Here is a 24,220-nt window from a genome sequence, read left to right on the forward strand (position 1 = left end):
GTGGTTACTAGCACCCACACAAAAGCAGTGGGGATCTTGTTCTGTATACCAACATGAAGTGATTTATCTAACCCCTCTGAAACATCTAAAACAGTTCATAAAACATGACTCTCAGGTGTACTTGGTTCTTCAGCATCACACATGATTGCCAGTCTCAGAATAAAAAAAAGAAAATTGGTTATAAATAAATAAAAAAAAAACGTACACACATGCAACTCCAACTTATAGTATCTCTCTTGCTTGTAAAATGGGAGATACTTAACCTAAAATGCTTACACCTCCTGAAAAAAGGAAAAAGAAAGATTCCAAACATTAGATTAGTTCTGCTGCAGCATTCACCAGCAGGAATGTATCAATTAAATCTCCACCATTCAATACAACTTGTGTGGTTTCTTTCACCTGTAACTTTGCAGGTTTGTAGCAATATCCCCTGATTAAAGGAAATTGTATTTTTCCCCTAAAATACCAGGCATAAGTACCATTTTTCATATAGCTCCATTCCAGCAGCCAGGTTTCCATAGTATCAAGAGACAAAAAAAAAAAAAAAAGGCTTCAGAGAAATTAATTTTAATATAACATCTTCTGGAAATCTCTGAACTATACCTTAAAAACTGTATTTGCTTATATGGAGTCATTAATCTTAATACCTAATCTCTGCACTGAAAAGCCAGAAAGGAAAGAGCTGTATTATTATTATATGATTTGAATGGAGGATGCACAGATGCTGCAAGAGTGAAGACTATCCATAGCTGTGGTTTCTGTAAAACACTGGATGGCCTCTATGGCTGGATGCCACTGGCTGCTAGGTGGCCAAGAGCTAGCTATTTATAATACGCTTGTCTTTAAACAGATTGGCTATTTTTACAGGAAGTCAGAGAAACGCTGGTTTTCACATTCACAAGAAGTCTAAAAGCTCCCTATGGGGAGCTCCAACTGCAAGACAGTCCCATGAGTTTCACTGGAATATAAATGGTAGCAAACATCCCTTAAAAAACACTGTGCCATCTCTAGGTCAAGATGAGCCTTTGAAACTCTGATCACACAGACCTGACTGGACTCAGCCAGTTCTGGTTGTCTGGTTGTTGTCATTATCACTGAAATTCCTTCCAAATCTTCCTCTCAAAAAAGATGATAAAAATCAGTTCTTAGTATCAAATAGATACTTGCTACATCTCTGGCAAATCAGGTAAAATACCACCACTTCTCTTGTACATTGGGACTACAAGCTCAACATAAACCTACTGTAGAATCAAGACTATAGGAAAACGCTCTGCTTGCACCTGGTTTTTGTATGTCTGACAACAGCAAAGTGATTTCATTTTTGTCTGCCTTTCAGTCTTATCTTAAAGCATATCGTTTGCTTAGGCGTGAATAACTGAGCTCTTGTAAGAACCAAATTCTTTTCTGTCTGCCCATTTTCATCTGTGTCAAGAAAGCTAAGTTTTATTAAAGTATTTTTAGAATTAAACAAGATTGGTTCACCTTTTCTATGATCACACTGAGCACATTTGGTACCATCACTTCCTGCAGGTTAGAGGCTTTGCCTGCATTTAAATAGATAAAAAGAAAGATCCCAAATAGTTGTAATTTTCCTACAGTGCTTTGTGCAGATCCAAAGAGCTTTGAAGAAACAATAGTTTCATTCAGCTGCTATCACCCGTTAAAAAATAAATCAAAAAACTCCAAACCGAAAACCTCACTTGGTGAGTTTAAGTGGAAAGAAAGCAAGATACTTTTCCATCAGGTGAAAAAATGATCTGCTTCATCAGAGTCTGCTCAGGTACACCACTGTTCAACACCAGTACAAAAACCATTCTTCTTCCAAGGCCCCACTGTCCCACTTCTCCCATACAGCAGAAGAGTTTCAAAACCAAAACTTAGGAAGAAAATTTCCTTTGGACAACTTTCATCTTAAAAAGTGCCAGCAGTATGCTTGTGTTCAATAAACATCATTTACAGAATTCACCAAGAGGATTATGACTAACTGGTAAACAGAAGCTACCTTTATCCTCTAACCGGTGGTCAAATCAAACTCTGCATCTATTTCTTTTATATACAGACTTAAGAAAAATTGGTGCCTGCTCCAGATGTGCAGGAATCTGCCGTATCTCAGAGCAGCGGGTTAGCTAAGGACCCGCTACCCTCACAGCAACTATGTGCTTTTAGAGCTGTGTAGCAGACCCTAGTATCAGGACTTGAGGCCCTCAAAAAAGCCCTGCCCTTTTTATTTATTTATTTATATTTATGGCATTATTTATGTTTATGGCATTATATATATATATGGCCATATTATATGTGTGTATATATATGCATGCATGCACTGAAAGCATTGCAGTGCTGCTGCAGCAATGGTAAATCTCTCCTCGTTAACAAGAGGCAAGACCACCGCTTGCGCAGCGGAGGGAAAGGCAGGCCGAGAGGCCATGCAGGAGGCGAGCAGCTGCGGGCGCTCCGCAGCAAGCCTCGCCACCGGCCACGTGGCAGGAGAGGCTCCCTGCATGGGCAGCAGGACCTACTGAAAGCCACTGAGTCAGGGCGGCCCTGCCGCCTCGTCCCACTGCAAGGCGGAAGTGCGACAGGTAGTGACAGCATAAAACTGGGTAAGGACATGCTATTGCTTTCTTTCCTCCTCCTACACACAATATCAGGGAGGCTATAACTAAAATACTGCATCAAGCTGGTGGCCACGTTTTTCAGAGGATATGAACAAACTTACAGAAAACAACTACCAAAAAAAAAAAAAAAATCGCAATGTAAGAAGACATGTTATTATGAAGATGCCAACCAAAACTCCATTTCCTTCAGAGAGAAAAAAAAATAAATCATGTAGCTTACAACTTTTAATCTATGTAGCTACCTGAAAAAAATTATTTAGATAAAAGTACAAAAAGATCGGGTGGCAGAAGCTAGAGAGGTGCACACCAGAAACTAGAGAAAATCAGCCAGAGGGTAATTAATGAAGCTTACCTAGGGATGGGAAGGTTTCTCTGTTACTACAAGGATTTAGATCAGTATCAGACGGCCTTGTAAAACTCCAGTATTTCATCCAGTCAGCAATTGAATAAAGATGCAAGATATAACATCGCCATACTTTCCCAAAATATTCATGACTACAGTGTAAATTATAACAATAAAGTTGAAAGCTTGCTGTTCAGATCAGTTTTGAAGTTTGCATGAAGTGTTTACTGGAATAAAACAAAAACCTAGCCTGCTGCCAAATTTGAATCTAAAGTTACTTGTATGTGTGTGTGCGCGCATGCACGCACGTGTGCATGTGCATGTATATGTAATTTTTTTTTCCAGATATTTTAAAGTGTGCCCAAGTGCTTTACTGCTACTTCCTACCTACAGTCAGATATCTCTATCTAGTACAATGATAAAATAATGTTGTATGTAATAAAATGATGCCTATTTTTCACTTGTTACTTAGAAAAAAGGTTGTCCTAGTAAATTCTATTAGCACTTGAGAAAAAAGATATACAGGCAGTTATACTACAGACCATTTTGCCTGTTTCAGTACATGTACCCACTGAATTGCACTTCAGTAAAATGATATCTTCTATTAACATCTCTGGTTTTGATTGTCAAATCAAACTTCAAATTTTGTTTTCTTGTTTCTTACTAATAGTATACTGGTTTTATCTAGTTTACATTTCAACTGAATGTAAATAAACAGCCATCCTACTCTGATAACAACAAGATTTGAATCTATCTGTAAAAATAAATGATTATTTATAGGACAGTAACGCCAACTGCAATGCCTCACTTAGTGAACAAATGCATTATACCAGTAAACATTACAGAACTAGTGTCACTTTTGAAGTAGGGATATTATGACATTATCACTTGATATTAGATGTGCATTGTTGCAAACAAAAAAACCCCACATATCACATCACACAACACCTGTAAAACAAGCTGCACACGTATAGTTACAATGATAACAAATACTTATTAAATTAAAGCTCAGTGAATTAGTAAGATAGTCTACACTCTACCATGTTAAAAAAAAAACCCAAACCAAAAAATGATTCTGAGATAAAAAGCCCTCTTCCAGTTAAATGGATCTATTTTTACTTAAGAGGGTTATAGCTCTATACTTCATTAAAGCAAAGCTCAAAAAAAGCAAATCGACAAAGTTTCTCCTGGTGCTGTCGCAAGGTAGCACTGTCTGAACAGAAGTATTCAGTGATTCCTCTAGGTTTATGCTTAGTTGGACTTCAGCATTAAATAAAGTTAACCAAGTGCTAAGGTGCCTAAAGATCATTCATAAATTAGAGGTTCAGAGTCAGGGCCAATACACCTTTTTCTTGCAAATGTTTCAACTAACAAATCAAATCAATTTGCTGTTTAATTTTTCTCTGATCAAGCATTTACAAATTTTAAACAAGTGTACTACAAAAATCTGGTCACACTGATAACTTTACAGTGTCTTACAATGGCTGTATAGTTTAATGATTGTCATAATTTTTGAAATCTCCTCCTAATGGAAACCATAATCTTTTAGCTTGGTAGCACTTGCACTAATATCTTGCTTTATTTTTTATTTGCCTTTTTAATTGGGCAGATACTAAAATTCAATAAAACATCAACTCAAAAAGTAAAAAGGAGCAAACAGGACAAGCTATACAGTATCTCTCAGTTACAACAATCAAGTCAAAACCATACTCCATTTCTGATCGTGTATAAAAGCTAAGAAAAAAAGTCACATGAATTCTAAACTAGAGAATTGCTTATGAATATATACATAACATGGCAGCTGCCTCTAGCTACCTCTTTCAGCTTTAAATCTATTCATGCATTTTTCCAATACCTTTTATTTGTGCTCTATTAGGAAAAGTCACTAAACACATTATAATTTTTACCAGGAAAAAATATGATCAAGTTTGAAATAAGGAGAAAGAACATGTATTATCAGAAACTTTAATGAAGACTCAGTTAACACTGTATCTCCACATGCAAGTTTAATATTAACTCTGAAGACTCATGTTAAAGCCAGCTGCATAGGTTGGACGAATCAGCATCACATGGTTTTTCAAAAAAAGTGCAAACTTGACAAAAAAAACCAACCCTCAGTCGGAAGGAACTGTGCCAACCCCATTCCAAGCTGGTAGCCTCTCTGTGCACCCCCGAAGCAAGACAATACCTTTTCTCTGCATCCCTTTATCTGCTCTGCTCAACATACGTTGCCTTCAACGCCAAACTAATTTAGTACGCTCACGAGCGCTGTTGAAGTTTTACCCTTCAGAAGCACCCCTGAGAGACCAGCATTACACATGGAGAAACCGTGCCCTCTCTCCACCTACCCTCATGGCCTCCTCCACTTCCAAGGAAGACCCCGTCTTCCTACCAGACCTCCCTTTCCATGGCGAGGAGTAAGGGAAGGGGCTCCCCTTGCCACCGAGCCTCTGCCAGTGGGAGCCAACCATTGGCCCCCCGGCAGCGTGCCCTCTGCCGAACCTCGCTCCCACCTCCCCAGAGCATGATGCCTGCCCCAACTGTTATTCGTGGGCCTAATCAGGATCCTGGGTGCCCATTAACTCGTCTATTATTCATGTGACATTTATGATAAATGATTACTTAGAAAAGGTTGAGGTGGCACTTACACACAGCAGCGGCATAAACTTTTGAGTCATGGAAGAAATCATTTGACAATAAGATACATTAAACACACCAGTTATGATAACATGCACTGCAATATAAAGTACATTTAATTCTTATTAATTCAACATAAGAAATAGTTTGTTATGCCTAGAAGTGCAGGTATAGCTAACTGTGTACCTGTCATTTATACTTCAACAGTAGTATCTTTTTGCATCCATATCTTCCAAGATGGCTCTCTACTGCAAGACAGTACTGTGCACTGCATGTGTAGTTCATAAAATAGAAAAACCCTGCATTTTCTCTGACACAGAAGTCTTCAAAACAGCAAAGCTGTGATTTTTCAGGATTGTTATATCCTGTTAATTAAAGTTGCAAATTTCAGAACAGAATAACCCCGATCATCAGAAATTATACAGAAATGGATTTGATTTGCATGTAACAACTGCTTCTTTCAGAACTGGTTACAAATAAGCTGGACTGCATAAAGTATGGATTAATGCCCTGATTCAGCAATCTTTCAGATTCTGAAGAAGCATTGAGGTGAATGTGTAACTGCTCTTCTACCATAAGGCTAGCAGTCAATAAACTGTCTGGACAATTAATTATAATTCTTCTCTTACTTGCAAGAAAGCTAGTAAACCTTTGTTCAGAATGAGTTATCCAAGACTTTTTGGACCCTTTCAGGGACCTTAAAAAATCCATATACATAGTTATCCACCTGTAATCCTCTCTTTAAGGTACACATTATTTACCATCAAATGCATCTGTGAAATCAGCTAGTACGCACTATTCATCTTTCCTACAGGTTAAAAACCTAACAAAAAATCAACTTCTGGGGAAAAAAAATTTTTTTAAATACCTAACATGTCAATAATCACATTTTTGAAAGCATCCTTGCACAAAGGGTACATATTAATACAGTTTTAAGTTACTGGCTAACAGATTACGAGATTCTCAGGTAAATAAAGAGTATGAAAAACGTACTTTGAAGGCCCAGGCAAAAAAAGCACATCTCTTTACTTTAAAAGCCTATGAAGCCCGTTCTTTCATTGCGACAAAGTGAAGAAGCTGTGCAACTATTTTAATTCAATCATCGTGGGAGTTGAATGCACACAATAAATGAAAGCTGTACAGTTCTATCCTCTCCTGCAAAAGCCAGCTCTGCAGAAATAAACCTTACAGTACCAGCAAACATCTTAGCAAAAATCATATGCACTGGAAAAAACAAAACAAAACTATAGATCTTACAATCAAGACCTCGACTGTGTCAATTCATTCTGAAACACTTATCTTCAAATAGTTTTACAGAATCACAACATCACTTTATTAGTCATGGAAGGGTTGTGGAGGGAAGATGAAAAAAATCTCATATCATGATCGTGTTGCAAGCCACCCAGTAACATTGGAAGGAGTAACAACTATTTTATAACAGAACCTAAATGCCAATCAAAAAAATCCACCAAAAAATAAAATGTGAAGATACTTTTGACAGAAATGAAAAGATCATTTAATTTACATTTTGCATAAAGTAATTTATACAGCAATAATATCCATTCCTTATTTTTATGACTGACTTTACAACACATTGTTGCAAATATTTTATTTCAAGCCAAAGTCATTTGTTTTATTCTCTATGGTTTCTCACCTTCACTAGATTACTGATACTTCTGACTGCAGAAGTAGTTGCACAAGAAGTCATTAACTTTGGGGAATCCCTCAAAAATAATTAGAAGATAATTGGTAGCCCATGATAGATATCTGAATTAAATTAAATCTGAATTCAATAATGCAAAGTAGAATCAAACCCACCATATTTCTCTAATAGTGTATACCCACACACTAAAAAGAACAAATAGGAACTTCCCAACTAATCTGAATGCTGTTCTTTTTACTGCTTTCCTAAATGCTGTATTAAAAAAAATAAATAAATAAAGGCAAGTACATTATTGGTGTTAGTCCAGTGAACTTGCTATTGAGAAGCCTCATATGCTTTTTCCAAAGTAAATTTTGCAATGGGAGTGTCACTTTCTCCCCAACAGAGCATTCACAATCAAATTTCAGGATCTCCTACCTCGATCAAAAAGTCTCCAGTTCTCAAGCCAGCTTGCCATGCTACTCCCCCTTCATCCACCGATTCCAGGTACTGCAAAGCAGGAAAGGCTGGAGTTGGGGTGAATTCTTCAATTGGTGTGTCAGCTTTAAAAATAAACACCACATTAAAAAAGAAAATTATGGAATGCTCACAAATACCACTTGGCTTAGGCCTATTACTGGCCATTCACATTTTTAGCTAAAAAATGGTTGGTGCTGAAAACGAGAGGACTCTGCCTCAGAGAGCATCAAGATGCTGGGAGCAGAGTGCAACCTCTCTGCAATAGCAATCCACAGGTCGTCAATTCAGAGAGAAAAATACATGCTTCTTTATTGACACAAACAAATCAAGCTGGATGAGGCAGTAGCTGGATTCTGATTATTTCACTATATTCAGCATTACTTCACTATTACTTCAAGTAAACCTTCTGTAAGCCTAGCAAAATGCTTGTAACCCTGGAAACGTCCAACTAAAAATGAATTATGTGTAGCCAAAAGAGAGAGCCTCTGGGCAAAAAAAAGGGGGGGGGTGTTAAAAAAACAACAACAAAAAAACCACACACACTAAATTTTCCTTCCAGAGATAGGTGTATATTACAAAGCAGGTAACAGAAACCCCCCCACACACACACACATTTTTAGAGAAAGGCGGCACAGCAGGCCTTGTAACAGCCCTCTCTCTGTCACATACACACAGAAGCAGAAAAGTCCTTGGCTCTTTCACCTGAGGTGCCCTCACTGTTACAGAAAAATTAGGGGAAAATTCTTGGGCTTACACAGAGGGAGTAACTCCAGCTTGATGCATAGGCAAAACTCATGCCAACTGCTAAGCTGAAAGGTAGAGCTATTGGCTTTCCTAGTGAAACTCCAAAAATATTTATTTAGCTAAAATTAGAAGAGCTTTTACAACACTGAAAATCCATGGTGTCATTGCCGGGGGAAGGGGGGCTGTTAAGGCAAAAATGATGTCCTAGGAATGAAGGTATGGAATATTTTTCATGCTCAAGCAAGGCAAGGGAGAACCCACAGAAAAATGAGGGGGAGCAAGAGATGGGACATACCATCATATTTATATTTTCAAATACAAAGGAGCAAACTGGACAGAAAGTTAAAAAGCAAAGCATTAAATAGAATGCTTTTTTTAACTCTTAAGAATGCCATTAATGTGGGTTTCAGTCCACGGAGAAGTACCATGCAGTTTAACATACGAACAGCTTTTAAAATGAGCACACTACAGGCCATGCAACATACGTGCAGCTTCTGAAGATATAAAAAAAGATCATATTTTCATACTAAAACTGCACCAATGTCACCTTGCAGAAGATCCACACCTATTTTAAACAAAACATCACTCTCTTGTCTATTTCTATTCATAGAGCTATTTAAATAGGCTGACATTTGAAATACAGAAGCAGGTTTTATACGAGAAGCAGGTTTCCCATAGTTAGGTAAACTGCATAACAAAACAGATAAATGACAAAATATTACATAGGCCAACGCAGTAAAAATGCAAATAAAACTTTCTCTCCCCCAAACAATTAAACAGTGCTTCTGCCCTGCAAAAAGGCAAACTGCTTCAGACAGAAGCCCCTAAAATTCATCCGAGTAGTACAGCATACAGAGCACTGTTGTCTAGCAACCAAGTGCACCAGGAATAATTCCTGCTTATATTCAGAGATGTATAAATTTCTTCATGCCAGCGCACATCACACACACACACGCACACCCCGAGGCACCTACCTTTTGCCCCTCTGAGCACAAATCCAAATCCTTCATTGTCTTTTTTCTGCAGGACCACTGCCTTTTCTTCTATGATGCAGTCACTGTAGAGAGAATTCCGAGGATAGCGACCATTATTACATCCCTTCATCACCACTGTAGTAGCTGCTCCTCCAGAGTGCAGGTTCATCATCATCACAGCCAGTTAATCAAATAATATCGCAGTAACCAAGCATGGGAAAATATAGAACAAATAGCGGGGGGGGGAGACAAAGACTGAGCTTAATGATGAAAGAGAACATGACAATGCAACTTAAAGGAAATAAAAAAGGCAGAGAGGAAAAAGAAAGAAGAAGAAATCATGCATGGTGGTTTGTGTTCTATATGAATGACTGCATGAACATGTGATCATGTAATTTGTGGGCTAGCCAGGACTCTAAAAGGAAAAAAAGTAAGTGAACTGAACAACAGTATCATTAATAAACTCCTCAATCGTGGATGTACCAGATGCATCTTCTAGTGAAGCCAAAATGAAACCAACCAGAAGAAAAATGAGGCAGCATTTTAAAGATAATATATTATGTTTTTATATTAGCTAACTAAAAGGCACAAATATATTCTGAAAGCTATGCCTTGCATCAAAAGCCCTTTTTCAATCCTATTGAATGTTGCATGCTGCAAGAATCCCACATGATCATCTGACAGCCTACAATGCTAACAACGTGCAGCTGCCTTGGCGTCATCAAGCACAAATTTCCACAGCATCGAGAATCTGCATAATCGAAATAGTAACAAGGCATGTGCAATCAGGAAAACACATTTCTAAGGAATATTTCACATCTCCTGATAAACAATTAATATTATAAAACAAGGAGACAATTTAAAGGAATATTTATGTAAGCAATATGCCCTTAAAGAGAAAGTAGCCTTAGGAATCTTACTCTCATTGGCTCAGAAAAAAGTAGATAGTGGAGGAAGAAAATGCATTAAAATCACATTAAAATGGGACCTTTCATATATAGGACACAATTTATAAAAGCCTTAACTTGTCTAGTGTCTTGCATTAAAGCTAACGTTAGGTTACTAAAAATAAGTAAAAAAAAAAAAAAAAAAAGATTTTGAACACTTTTTAGGTATAAAAATCAATACACAGTTCAAGTTTCAAGGCATTCTTTGAGTAAAGACAGTGTCACAGGTTAAGTATTCATGAATCGTATGCAATGTAAACACAGTGGTGAGATGGCTTTAGAACACCTACAAAAACTATTTAAGACAGAAAGAAGTATAAGCAAGTTTTATTTTCTTAATTTTGTACTAGCCAACTAATGTTGCCACTGGTCATGCAGAGAACCTAGTCACTAAAGCGTTCAGTACAATAAGAGACAGGAACTGCTTTGGTGACACTAATAATCCAGAAGGGAAGGAGAAAACTAATTAAAGAAAAATTGGTGTGACCTTTTTATTTAAAGCTCTGAATTGAGACAAGGATGATGATATCAGGACACCGATGGACAGTCTCCAAACTCCAGACCTTTCACGTATTACAGACAATTCTTTTGGTGATTTTCCAACTCTAACTGAGGGAAGCAGCTTCATGCTACTGCTAAAGTGGTAATAAAACTATGTCTTCCAAACTACAAAATATTTAAAGATTATTAAATAGAATAACACATGAGCTAAAGCCACCGCGGTGGTGACCTTCTTTAGCTTTCTGACCAACAAATGAGTTGAATAAATATGAACAGCTTTTGAATGCTGTCTCTCAAATCACTGTCATTTAACCATATAATTCAGACATTAGCTTTTCTTACACAGAATATCCCTGCTATGGAAAGAATACAATATGAAAGCTTATATTCCTTCAGAATGCTGAACATGCTCCTGCTCAAGGATATCAGGTGGGATGGAATAGACAACTCAGAAGTCATCTTACATTGTAGCGCTGGGACCCTCCATGAACGCCTACGTTACAGGAATTGACTGAATGTACAGGCGCGCTGACTTGCTTTCTTCAAACTCCTAGTAACCTCTCTGTAACGCACTCCATCACATGCACACTTCCACGGTGGGGCTCCATATTTGTCCACTAGAGTCAACAGTAAAGCTGTCTCCGGCATTTGGCTTAATACTGGACAAATTCATAAGACCCATTTCCTTCAACTGTCCTTGAAAACAATTAACAGCTTAATAGAAGTTAGGAGGGTACTTTTGTGAAACTAATCATTGAAAGTCTTCAGTTCATAGGGAAAAAAAAACAACCTAAATCCTCTTCTCGTCTAAATCCATTAACAAAGAATTCACAAGCCTATTTTCTAGGTACCTCATCAAACTTTGCTTTGATTCTCTTATTTTTGTCAAAACAAAACAAACTAACCCACAATATCTTTCCTTAAAAAGCCGAAGGCCAAATTTCCAAAAGCTGTGCTTGGAAAACCTCTCGGGTGCCATCCATCTGATCAATATTAGGCATCTATACCTAACAAAATCATCCAGGGTCCCTTCACAAACAGTGAATGAAATGAGCAGGCAATTTCAAGGTACGCTCAATTTATCCTAACACAGAGGTCTAGGATTGTTCAGAGAGAAACCATGAAAACCACCTGTGATTTTCTTTTCATGTACACCACAGACTTACTGCATCAACTACCCAGTTTTGTACCTCAGTTTACATATTGCAAGCAGAAATACTAAACTGTCCAAATGTTATGGAGTTTTGCGTATTACATGAGAGGGGGAGGGGAAAGGGAAGGGAAGGAGAAGCAGAAAATGAATTTTTGGTGAGAAAATGTACACAGTGATCCCTGTTACTTGACAAATATAGCTTATTAATACATTGTTTCAGTGATGTACTGCATAAGGAAAATTCCATCACAACCTGTAAAGCAAAAATGTAGGCCTGGAAAAATCAGATGTGTAGCCATTCATTTTCATTTATGCAGTAGGAGAAGGGGAGCTGCAATAATCTTATGGCAAGAGCAGTTTTAAGTTGTTCAAAGTGATCACAGAAAGCATAAATTGATACCCTGCTCCAATGTCAGAAACCTAAGAACCAGCAGCAGAAAAAGCATGGAAAACACATACACACACAAAAAAACCCCACACAGCCTCTCTGCCCCTTCTCCATGAGAGAGCTCCCTTTGCAATCCCAAGAGAGAAGGGGGGGGAAAGAAAAAAAGGTTTAACCTTTGCCTGTTTGCAGTATTTGCTTTGCCATTACAGGGTTCCCTCATCTCAACGTCAGCCCATCGCTGAAGATACACTAAAGGTCTGTTCGCAGTCTACCTGGTCCTGGCAGGCTAAGAGGTGCCAAATGCAAAGTAGGTCAAGTTTTCTCACAAGGAACCTTCTTGGCAGCATTTCTATCATCCTGAAGGTGTTGTAAATACTTAGCAACAGAACGCATACAGGGTTTAGCTACCAGTGACAAGTAAAGGAGACATTATGTTACAACCCTGTTCAGAGGTCTGATCTCAAACAAGGGGAAGAAGCATTTCATCACGGATATTTTGCATGCAGTATATGGCTCTGTGTAAGGCTGAATGGTCCCCGGCATTTGTGATATGACCTTATGCCAAATTTCAATAGGCAAAACCCCTGAAGTCCATTTCTATCCCATCTCAAACTGAAATCAAATAGTGTCTATTTCAGAGATGAGTTTACAGAATAACACTAGTTCTGTATTATAGTAATAAAATGAGTAATTTCAAAATCAATAGCTCATTACTTACATAGGGCCCTCATTACTTTGACTTTGGGCTGATTAAGTCCAAGATACGCTGCGTATAAAGTTAAATGCGCAATACATCCTGTCAAGTGCAGAATACTTCTGCATTAAATTCTATAAAAAATCTTAAATACAAAAATATCAGGCAAAAAAGTCAATCCAAAACCACTTTTCCTTTATCCAAACACTGAACAAGAGAAAATATACTTGTTCATCTGAATGTAACTTCTCTAACACTAAAGTGTTCAAGAATTGTGCAAGAGGATCCATAATTTTACAGACCTGCAAATGGTGAAAGGGAGATAAAGAGATTTACCATGGGCAGGCAGACAGCAGAGATGAGAACTCAGAACTCATTCAACATAATATCCATTATTTGTGCAGATTTTTCAAGACAGTAAGAGTTTCTACTACTTCTCTAACAGTCCATTAAAACAATACTTGAGGAAAGAGGCAGAAGTGCTAAATTCTTTGTAAAGACCTTTATGAAGAAAATATCAGAGGTTGAAGCACAGGTTCTTGATGGAGGCAAAACCACGAAACCCAGCTTCCGTTTCACAGCTAGAACAACCACACCCAAAAAGCACGAATTACTCCAACTCAACAAAAGTTAAAACACTAAATTACAAAGACGGAAGTCATCAGGACCATAGAATATGCTTAGGTAAGTTTGCATCGCATGTATCATAGCTGATATCAATCTGAAAAATGGCACGTAGAGTACCCCCTACTGAATTGATCATCATTATCTGGAAACAAAAATGGGTATTTGGTATATTGTCAATCTTTCCCCATAGTAGAGAAAAAATGAATTTAAATGGCAAGTATTTTCCCCCCTTCTCTCCAATCATGTATGCCCTAGATACACAATCTAGGTCTAACCTCTTCAGCTTTAACAAGCTGTACTGCAGTCTGCCAAGGCAGAAAACAACATGAGATTCAGACAACCAAAATTACAACCAAATGATTAGCCTTCTCAGCTCACAATCCCTTCAGTCAGATGGCTTGCTCTATCCACGAGCGAGGAATTATCCTGCCCAAGGTCAATTCTTTCAGTAGCTCAAGTAAATCCAAATCTTTTCATCAGAACTTTTTTTTATATCCTCTCCTCAGTACTCCTGGAATTTCAATTTTTTGGAAAGATCTACTGAATATGTAGTTAGCTCCCTGTTACAACAATCAAACCACAGACCAACAAAGGAAAACTCTTTTTCAATCGTTGCCAGACACACACACAAGAAATACCTAAACCCCACCCTAAATTTATATACAATGTCTGAAAGCAATTGCATAAGTCCTTTCTTGCTAAGACAGTCAATTTATGGTAGTTAGGCTGAGGTTCAAGCCCACAGAAGGGCCTTCTGGAAGGGCATTCAAGAGAAGCTCTTGCTTCATATTCCAACTTTTAAAGCCTGTTAAAAGCTCACAAAGAATGCCTTCTCTGAAGACTTTTCCTATTTCGGGAAGTTACTTGTCCTGATAGCATAGAAAATTGAAGTGATGGCTACAGCAAATCTCTTTGTAAGATGCAACAAACTTCCAGTGAGAAAACTTTTCCTGTCATTGCTGGAAGGGGTCAACGTTACTATTTATAGTCATCTACAGTAACGATTTCAGGAAAAGTGGTTAATCCTAGTAATTAAAGCCTTTGAGATGACTGAAGGCTCTGTTATTTGATTGCTCAAGTTTTCTAGGCATTGAACATCCAGCTGAGGATCTTACAGAAGAGTTTTCACAACTCTTCTGTAAAATGTAGAACAGGACTCACTCATTCAAGAGGTATTAACTACAACAGCGAGTATGGTGCTTTGCACAGCACATGGGAAAATACACAGATGGTCCCTACCCAACCTGCTTACAGCCCAAACAGGAGAAGCAAGAGATAGCCAACCTTATCTTCAAACTCATAGCAACCTCTCTGTAATACACTGCCATCACATGCAGAGGTTCCCTTATGCAATGACACCTTTCAATGTGCTACAATGCGATTTGTATTAAAAATGTGTTTTTTACAATGCAATTTGTATTAGAAATGTGCTTTTTTTGGTAAATATATGATAACAGCTTTGAACAACAGGTTACTATGCTAAAGAATTATTTACAACCTCGTACTATTACCTTTGATAGAATCTTTTTGTACTTTCTCATAATAAGATCTTAAGTAACCAAAAATAATTTTTAGCTTTTTTGGTGAAACATGTTTTACCATTTTGAAAATGTGTGTTTGTTTTCTATATTTTGCTTTTCTGGGCTACTTATTCCCACCTTCTAACAGTGCTTTCTGTAAGCACAATATACTCTTATAGAAAACTTTCAGTAAAAATATAATTACATATTTTGTCCTGCCTTGAATAAAAAAACACATGCACAGTGCTTAAGCCGTACAGCTTTGTAACCCTGCCACAAGCATTTCAGTTTCAGAAACAATTCTAAATTTGATCCATTTTCCTTTTCATATAGGAGAACCTATGCTTATCTGGGATTTTATAGCAAGGTGTATTTGGGAAGAGGGCAGTAAGAAAATATTTTCAGGCAGAGGGTTGGTAACTACCTCAACAACATTACACTCGAGAAAGATTTAACCTGTCACTAGAACAGAAGTGCTGGGGAACACGTTAAATTGATAAATTCTTTAGGTAACTGATAGAAGTCCAAGGAGCATAATCATTCAGAATCTGGTTGTACAATAATTAAAATGTATGTGGGGGAACAGATAGACAGAATTACATAGAAGAAATAAAAACAAAAGGGTTGTCCTTTCTGCTTTGCTATATCTAAGGCCAAGAGATTCTCAAAATAGGTCACCTAAGTAAAAAATTGTCGCCTTTCTTTGCAGTCATTAACCTTCCCCTTCCTTCTCCTTACACCAAAAATCATCAGAATTGTTTCTAGGAACAAACAGATATAACTGTATTCCATTTGTTTAGTCTGGATATTAGGGCACAGGCCTACACTTTCTTCCATGGAACTACTGCACATAAAGCGGAGTTATATTGAAGTTCAGCTGTTTCCCCAAACAATGTTCTCATTATCATTCAGGATTCTTGGACCAGTACAATGTTTATTGTTAAAACTAACTTAGAGGAATAGGTTATATTTGGAGATAACAAAACCACCCATCCATAAAAGCTAATACAGTCCTTAAAATACTGTGTAGTAGCTTCAAAATAGTTACACTGGAGAACAAGCATTATTTCAGTTGGGGATTCACGATGACTGGGACTTTAAGTTATGGCGCTATTTCACCAAAAAACAATTACAAAACCAGGTTTGCATATGCACATGCACATAAATATTTTCAGCTGAAAAGAGAAAAATAAAACATTGTCTTAAATTATAAGGGATAAATGCATCCGAAAAAAGAATTTCTGAAGATAATGGAATGATATACTTACAACTACCTAGAGATTCCAGCTTGACAGGTGCTCTCAGAGAAACTGCAGCATCCAGCGTCTTTAATAGCACTTCAAACAGTTGTTTGTGTATCATGGCCTTACTGGCACACTTAGCACCCAAAGAAAAAACAAGAGAAGAAAAAAAAGAGGCCAACACCACCACCCTTATATAATTGTTACTCTTGCTCTACTATTTGCAGCAAATAACTTCAAATTGCAATAGAAAGGATATATACTAGTTTATTCTAAGCTAACTTCACATTTCTCCATGAGTGAATGGCTAACAGCATACTTGTATTATCCTCAGCTGGCTATGTTTTGATCAAGTAAAGGAATGGGAAGAGAAAAGAGGATATTACAGTGATACTCAGTATACTTTGTATATCCATATACAGTCCATATATGATCTTTAATATCTCCTGTACTAGTGCTGTTTCTACAGACTTCATTAAATGTCCAGCAGAAATCTCTGATCATGAGAAAAGCAAAGCTGCGTATTTTCCACTGAAATCTGTTCGTTGGCTAAAGAGGGACATGCCAAACTGTAGTGTGCGATGAAAGACATGTAGCCATACCCTGACTCCTATATTGCCTGGGTCTCCATTGCATTGTGTGGAAATTACAGACAACTGTAAAACCCAACAAGGGACATAATTTCTTTCACTTAAAAAGGTGTTCCACACTTTCGAACAAGTAATCCAGCCTACTTTATTGGATTTTGAATGCTTGATACCCCTGGTAAAAATGGACAGCTCTTCACCAAGTTACCAGAAAGAATAAATATCTGTCATAAAGTGATTTGATTAGAAAGTAGGAGAGATTATGCTACTTCTTCCAGCTCTATGATTGATAGAGTTGCCCAAAAGATTAACCACAGTTATAGAGGATAAAAAGCAATCTATTACAAAGAAAGTAACAAATACTATATACTCCCATTAAATTTATCCCATAGAATATTACAAAGAAATACAGGTTTTAAATGCGAAACGTATTCAATTTTATGACACAAATAAAAACAAGTTACAAAATTTTTCTCTACGAAGAACACAGAAGAAACTCACACTCTCTCTCTTTAGATATTTGTCCACATTGTTTCAGTCAGCCATTAATTACACTTAATATTATGTTCTTTAGTGTGTAAGACAAGGGATTAGGTAATATAAAAATACACCCAAACCAGTCAATTTGGCTGGTACTACTTTTGTTTTTTTTCCCCATTTTTCACTTAAGTTGCTGAAACTGTAACCAGTAAAGTGACATATTAATATAGCAAAACAGGAAGTCAAAGTCAACTTCTTGGAAATATAAATCATCCAGTAAAAGTCTGATTTTATATTATGGGGAAATCTCAGGATCACGAAGGAAAAAAAGTCAATGATAAGATCATGGTCCTGTTGAAATACTCAATGTAATGAGTACATTAGCCTTCTCTAAGAGAAATGACATCATTCTCTTGACTTTGTACTGGGAGGGAGAAAACAAAAAAGCATGGAGAGGGTGGTGGTGAAGCGAGATTAAAAAAAAAAAAAAAGGAAGGCTTAATTCCCCTATTAATTTCAATTGTATTTAAAAATAAATAGTCCGCTCTAGTATCACACATGACAGAGTAAAAACCAAACATGAAACATTTAGGTTGGTGTCCTTCAAGTATACAACATGAGGGTTTTATAATGCAGAGTCTTTCAAACCATTTCATACAGATGTTCCAACAATCACATTAGTATTTTGGGCTACAGCACACTCCACTTGTACTTGATACTTACTGGCAATTTTCAGCTGTAATTATCAAGCCTTTGAACAAGCTAAGCTTGCATTATGAAAATATTAATATTCATTGCTCATACTTTGTACCTTCAACAAATAAACAGACTGTACAAGCACATACATATGTTTAAGTAACTAGAACATTTATCCACCATGCTTTTTAGGCTTGTATTTGTCTACCTAAAAGCAGTTGCATTTTTAGCCCATGCTATTGTTGCCACCAAACCACATGGAAAGAGGAATTTTCTCCCTAATCATCTTAATGCACAAAGTACTTACACAAAAGGAATACTAATAATAGCTATTATTAACAACACCACTTTTCTACATATGTTTTTTAAATCAATAATTTTGCAAAAGAAGGTCAGTATTATTACAGACAGTCACAGTAACAGAAAGAAATTAGCTTGTTCAAGGTTACCACACAAGACAGGCAACAGAGGTAGAACCAAGGAAATAAATCCAGGTTTATTCAGATTTAAGATAATGGTCTGAATGGACAAAACATAATTATATGGAACAATGAAGACTTTCTTCAGATGAGGCAGCATCTCAGCTAGTTCATAAAGCTTGCTCATCAACCTCTATGCTTATCTCAGAGCTGGCATACATCAGACAGGATTTTGCATGTTTTTCCTTCCATTTTCAAAGAGAGCTACTGGAAGATAAGAATAGCCACGCTGGATCAGACCAGGGTCCATGGAGCCCAGCATCCAGTCTCCATCACAGGCCAGGAGCACATGTGCCAGAGAAGGGCGTACGAGAAGGACAAGCGTATTTGGTGCTTCCCCAGAGTACTCGATTAGCTTCCAACCAACCTCGGCTGCTTGTTCCTTGTCTTACTGAAAAATATGATACATCTTTTCTCTTCTACTTGTACTATTTTTGTCATCATGCCCAGGCAGTCATGGTAATGCAGGGAATTATATCAGCCCTCCTCAGGATTTCTTGATTGATGTTTCTATAATACACTTCAGTCAACATATTCCTGACTTCAGTTTTAAACTTTTAAAAATGCATTACAAACCCTTTAAGGTAGCATTTTGGCTTTGCAAGTTTTTATAACATTTATTAAACTCGCATTTCAGTATCATAACTTGATTTGCTCACTCAGCAGTTGAAAGAGTCTAAACATACTAGCAGTTAAACATAAATAGATTATGAAACAGGGGAGAGGGACTGGTGTTAACCGAGTTTCAAATTAGTTTTTGGGGCTCCCTTGGGGGCTCCATCACACCCTGTTCTCTATCATGAACAGGAGAAATTATCTTCCTCTTGTTTTGGATTCCCTGGAAACTAAGTGCAGCTCTAACCATAAGAAGCCTGAGTAACCCTGACTGTTCATTTCAACCTTATAGACCCAAGGATTTCACTTAAAATTCTACACTGTATGGAATTGTACAGTACTTTTATTATCCATATTAAAATTCCTGTAAAATTTGATGACACTTAAGTCATATATGAGTCCAAACAATTTTGGACTCAATTTCTGTCCCAAAATGAGCAAAGGTCTTTTCAAAATGGGTAGAGGATAGTTTTTCCAAAAACATTTTCCCACTTTTTTTTTTCTTGTGCAAGAACTTCTAAAAGATAGTACAGGGCAGGAAAGTTGTACTATCTAGGATTTTACTGTAAAGAAGTTAGAGGGGCTTCAATTAGAGTTTAGTTTGCACACATCCCTTTAAAAATCCTGACTAATCACCATATGATTTTACAACCTCATGAATGGCAAAAAGGAGACTGCATCTCTCTACCTTTTTTCTGAAAGATATTCCTGCCTCTCTCCCATTTCCCTAATTATACTAAATCCTAGAGTTATTTTAAGCCTACTCCAAATTGTATTTATGTATCTGCAGACAGCTTCAGAAAGGTACATCTTAACAGTTTTCCTGACTAACAGTAGCCTAATTTTCATCAATTCTGTCAAAGCATGGCCAGTGTCTACAAATCTTCAGTTTAGCCCATAACTTTGGTAGCAGCAGTAAAAAATCACTGACTTTATAGATCCCAGCTGCTGAAGAGAAAGAGGTCTGCTTCATTTAAATTGGCAGTTACTTTCCTTAATGAAGTGAATGCTGAACTGGAATCTCTCCATACTGCCCCCTATCCTTTCATGTTCAACTATAGCTCACCGGTTGGATCAAAGCATTATTTCTGAACATACGCAGCTTTTACAGGGCAAGTAGTGGGGACAGTACAAATTTTGGTTTATCATTTCAACTAACCCTGGGTGACTAACTTAAGATGGATAGAGCTTAAGTGTATTGCAGAATTGACAATTTTGAAATGTTTACAGCAGAAATATAAACAACCTCTCTTACAGTTATGACTGTTCTGCAGACAACATAATGTTGCAGGTCAGGTATTTGGGAAGTAAGAAGTTAACCCTAGCAGTTTTTGGAAATGTGGGTTGAACTGACTTTTCCCAGGATCACACAGAAACTACTTGATAATATCAACCCTAGTTTTCAGTGGCAGCATTAAACTGTTTTAATTCTGAGACCTGTTATCTATGCCTGACATGCTTGCTTACTTTAAAAAACAAAGAAGGCAGAAGACACACGTATAACAGTCTTTTTCCTAAACTATGCAGTTACCGCTGTTTCCTAGTGCACGTATTTAAGTTAATCTTCATTATTCTTCTGTTGGCAATTTTGCCGTGAAAGCAGTTTTACAAAAATGCTTATTTGTTAAAACAAATCTTTTGTGGATACATTTTAGTTTAAATTTAGCCTTCATTAGAGATTATTTCTCCAGAACGGATCAAGTGTTATGTCAGAGAGAGCAGGCACAGTCAGCAACATCATCAGCCATTCAAATGGTATACCTGCCAGTCGTTCAAATCTGACATCCCCACCAGCATGTCACAACCTCCGAGGACAGAGCTAGGATCTATCTCTTGGCTCAGTGAAATAATAATAGTTTCAAAAGACTTGGTTAAAGAGGAAACTCTCTGTAGCTCATGCAGTTCTTGGCATTCATCAACAATACCAGTGGTACAGGTTTCAGTCAAAACAGTCTCACAGGGACCTCAAACCTAGAACTTCTTTATCCCAGGTGAACAACCTGATACCAACTACTGCTATTTCTTTAGCAGGTCACTCTGTGTAGGTGTTCTCTTCCCCCATCCCAAACTTATAAACACACACAACTCCAAAAGCTCTACTCTGTCCCAAGACAAAACAAGACACCCTCCTCCCACCAGCCGTAAGGTTTTGCACAACAGAAGAGCCTTCTAGTGACCAGCTCCACCTAGTGCATGGAAGTCAACCCCTCTATGGCTTTTTGATAGCTTCATTTTTAAGAGGAAAACGGACATATGCTGCCTGCCAGTCACCCTTAGAAGTTGCCTTGTTGGTCAAATTCCGCAAATGCAACAAATATTTGTGAAACTGTGGCTGGAGAGAAGAAAAAGGAGTGATTTAAATTAATCCTCCCACCAGAGGAAGCCCCACAGTGTGAGCTCAACAGTTAGTTGTTCTTCTTAGCCTGCCAAAACTTAAACACGCATAACTTACAATCAGAGGCAGCATATGTTGGCTTTTGCTCATCTAGGTGTGAGGAAAACAGCCAAAGGTGTAGTGGGGCAGGTAATTAAAGGTCATGTACAGAAAGTCAAGTCATCACAGTGGAAGCTACAATATGGGAATGTAGCACACTAGCTGTTAGAAACTTATTTGTCCTCCTTTTCCCAGAAAAACTTTTTCATCTCTTGTTCTCCTCTGCTTTACCCTTTTATCTATTTATATGGCTCCTGCTTCTAATCAGCCTAGTACCACACCCCAAAATCTTTTTTTTGCTGTCCTTACCTATTGTCATTTCCACTCCCTTCTATTTTTTTACTGTCCTCTATTGTAATTTATAAAGGCTTCTTTCTCTCCATGCACAGGACAAAGGCTTCTGCTTTCAGTTCCAACATCTAAATCCATCCTGTCATCCAGCAGTTGATAGGAGGAGCTACAGAGAAAATATAGTTGATCTTGAGCGGATCAGTTGCTCTACTGAAACGGCACATGCACCAAATCAGAGCCTTTGCAAAAAGGATCTTCTATACACATAGTTACACATTGGGTCATCATTAGCATTGAAGGGAGATCCTTAAATTTTTTCAGCAGGATCATTTTAATTTTAAATTTGGGAAGGGCTGTATGTTTTTCTTTAGCTTCACTCTTGGAAACTTGGTCTCTCTTTGCTAAAGCTTTACCTCTAGAAACTTACACAAACATCTAGCCCAGAAAATCTCTGGCAAACCAATCATTTCTGCAGAATCATTAGTTGCTAAAAGCAAGACCTGAATGAAGTACTTTAAACAAACTTCACTACTGGTAAAAAGGCAGCAAACAACTTAAAAGGGCACTTATGAATTCATGGAAACTTCTACCACTCACTGAATGGTTTTGCATCTTACTGTAATTGTTTTAGACTTTAATATGCATCTTTATACAATTATACTACAGATTTGAACAAAGAAATACTACAATGCAGATTAGCAGAATTACAGTTCAGCCTTTTTATCTCCTATTTTAGCAATTAGTTTAAATACCTTCTGTAGTCACCAACATAAAAAGCTCAGTCATGGCAGCATACAATAGCGGGGGGGGGGGAAAGATACTCTGGAAGGCGCAAAGTTAGAAGGTAAAATCATTTTCATTAGAAATTAAATAACTGTAAATGAAAACTTTACATTTTACATCTCCTGTTCTACAAAATGCTATGATGCCTTAATAATTGCTTAAATCTATACGTAAGTTCCTAACTTGTATTAAATTATATTCTTTAAGCTGATGAGGCACAGCATATTAAAAGTGAAGTGCGCTCATCTTTCTGCCTCACACATTAGTAGAGTAGTTGTGTAGCACTATCAGACCAGCGTACTCAAAGAAGCAATTCAGAACAGCAATCAGGCATGCTTAACAAAATACCTTTAGAAACACAGTCACAATACAAACCAAAAAAGCATTTTTACATATATTTTTCATAATTTGATTGATTCTGATTGTTCTCTATGCCTAAAAGAACCAAGAGTATCGCATATGCGGAAATCAAGTCATTAAAATCTCAGTAAGCATTCAGATGTCACCACATCACTACAGCAAGTGAATAAACATTACAGCTACCAGCACTCTCAGAGATCTTTGCTACCAACTCCCTAACAAAAGTTAAGCTATGAATACACGTAAAAAATAGTATTCTATTACTGGTTTTGCTTCTTTCCACTAAAGAGAAGGAAACCAAGGATACCGTCTAAAACTTATGACTGCAGCTAAGAACTGCAAATCACTTTCAGCTTCTTATCAATGTACCAGTCCCAGAAGAGAAGTAACAGAAATTACTAATTTAACAGCAGCAATTTTAACACCCTTGCTCCAATTTCTGGAAGAGCTGAACTGAACAGTGTCTTACTAAGAGTAAGACATTAGTACAGAGGAACAGCTGCCATGCAAAAAAAAAAAAAAAGGGGGGGGGGGAAGGCAAGCAGCACTTGGTTCTATGCTAGATTCACCACAACTTAAAGACGGTACCACTGCTCAGCCTGAGCCAGGAAAAGGTCCCTTAGCTACCTGTCTAGCATCAAATACCTCATCACTTGCAATAGGAGGTAGAAACAAAATTCTTCAAAAGATATCAAGCAATTTTAAATATATATTTATGTATACATTTATATATGTGATAACTGCATTTTTCCAAGAAGATGATAACATTTACGTAAAATTTCCACATGAAAGCAGATATCTAGCTAGACAAAGTATTTCTGCATCAAATTGACAGCTTGCACTAAAAACTAGTGCAATTATTGTGTAGCACACCTAATGTTTAAAGTATTAGCACAGCACCAGTTACATCACAACTTTGAGACAAGGACTGAGCCATTCAGCAGGTAGATTCTGTGGGTTAAAATAAACCCACACAAATAAAACAAAGA

General features: G+C 37.3%; 1 protein-coding gene across 1 annotated transcript in view; it reads right to left on the reverse strand.

The window, feature by feature from the left end:
* SHANK2 (SH3 and multiple ankyrin repeat domains 2) overlaps positions 1–24,220 on the reverse strand; it is a 328,166-nt gene that overhangs the window by 122,994 nt on the left and 180,952 nt on the right. Inside the window, exons 15-16 of the mRNA XM_067296273.1 lie at positions 9,436–9,518; positions 7,676–7,800 (exon numbers count right to left, since the gene is read on the reverse strand). Coding sequence (XP_067152374.1) covers positions 7,676–7,800; positions 9,436–9,518 — 208 coding nt within the window. The remainder of the gene's footprint in view (positions 1–7,675; positions 7,801–9,435; positions 9,519–24,220) is intronic.

This window comes from Apteryx mantelli, chromosome 4 (genome assembly GCF_036417845.1).
Source record: "Apteryx mantelli isolate bAptMan1 chromosome 4, bAptMan1.hap1, whole genome shotgun sequence".
NCBI classification, from domain to species: domain Eukaryota; kingdom Metazoa; phylum Chordata; class Aves; order Apterygiformes; family Apterygidae; genus Apteryx; species Apteryx mantelli.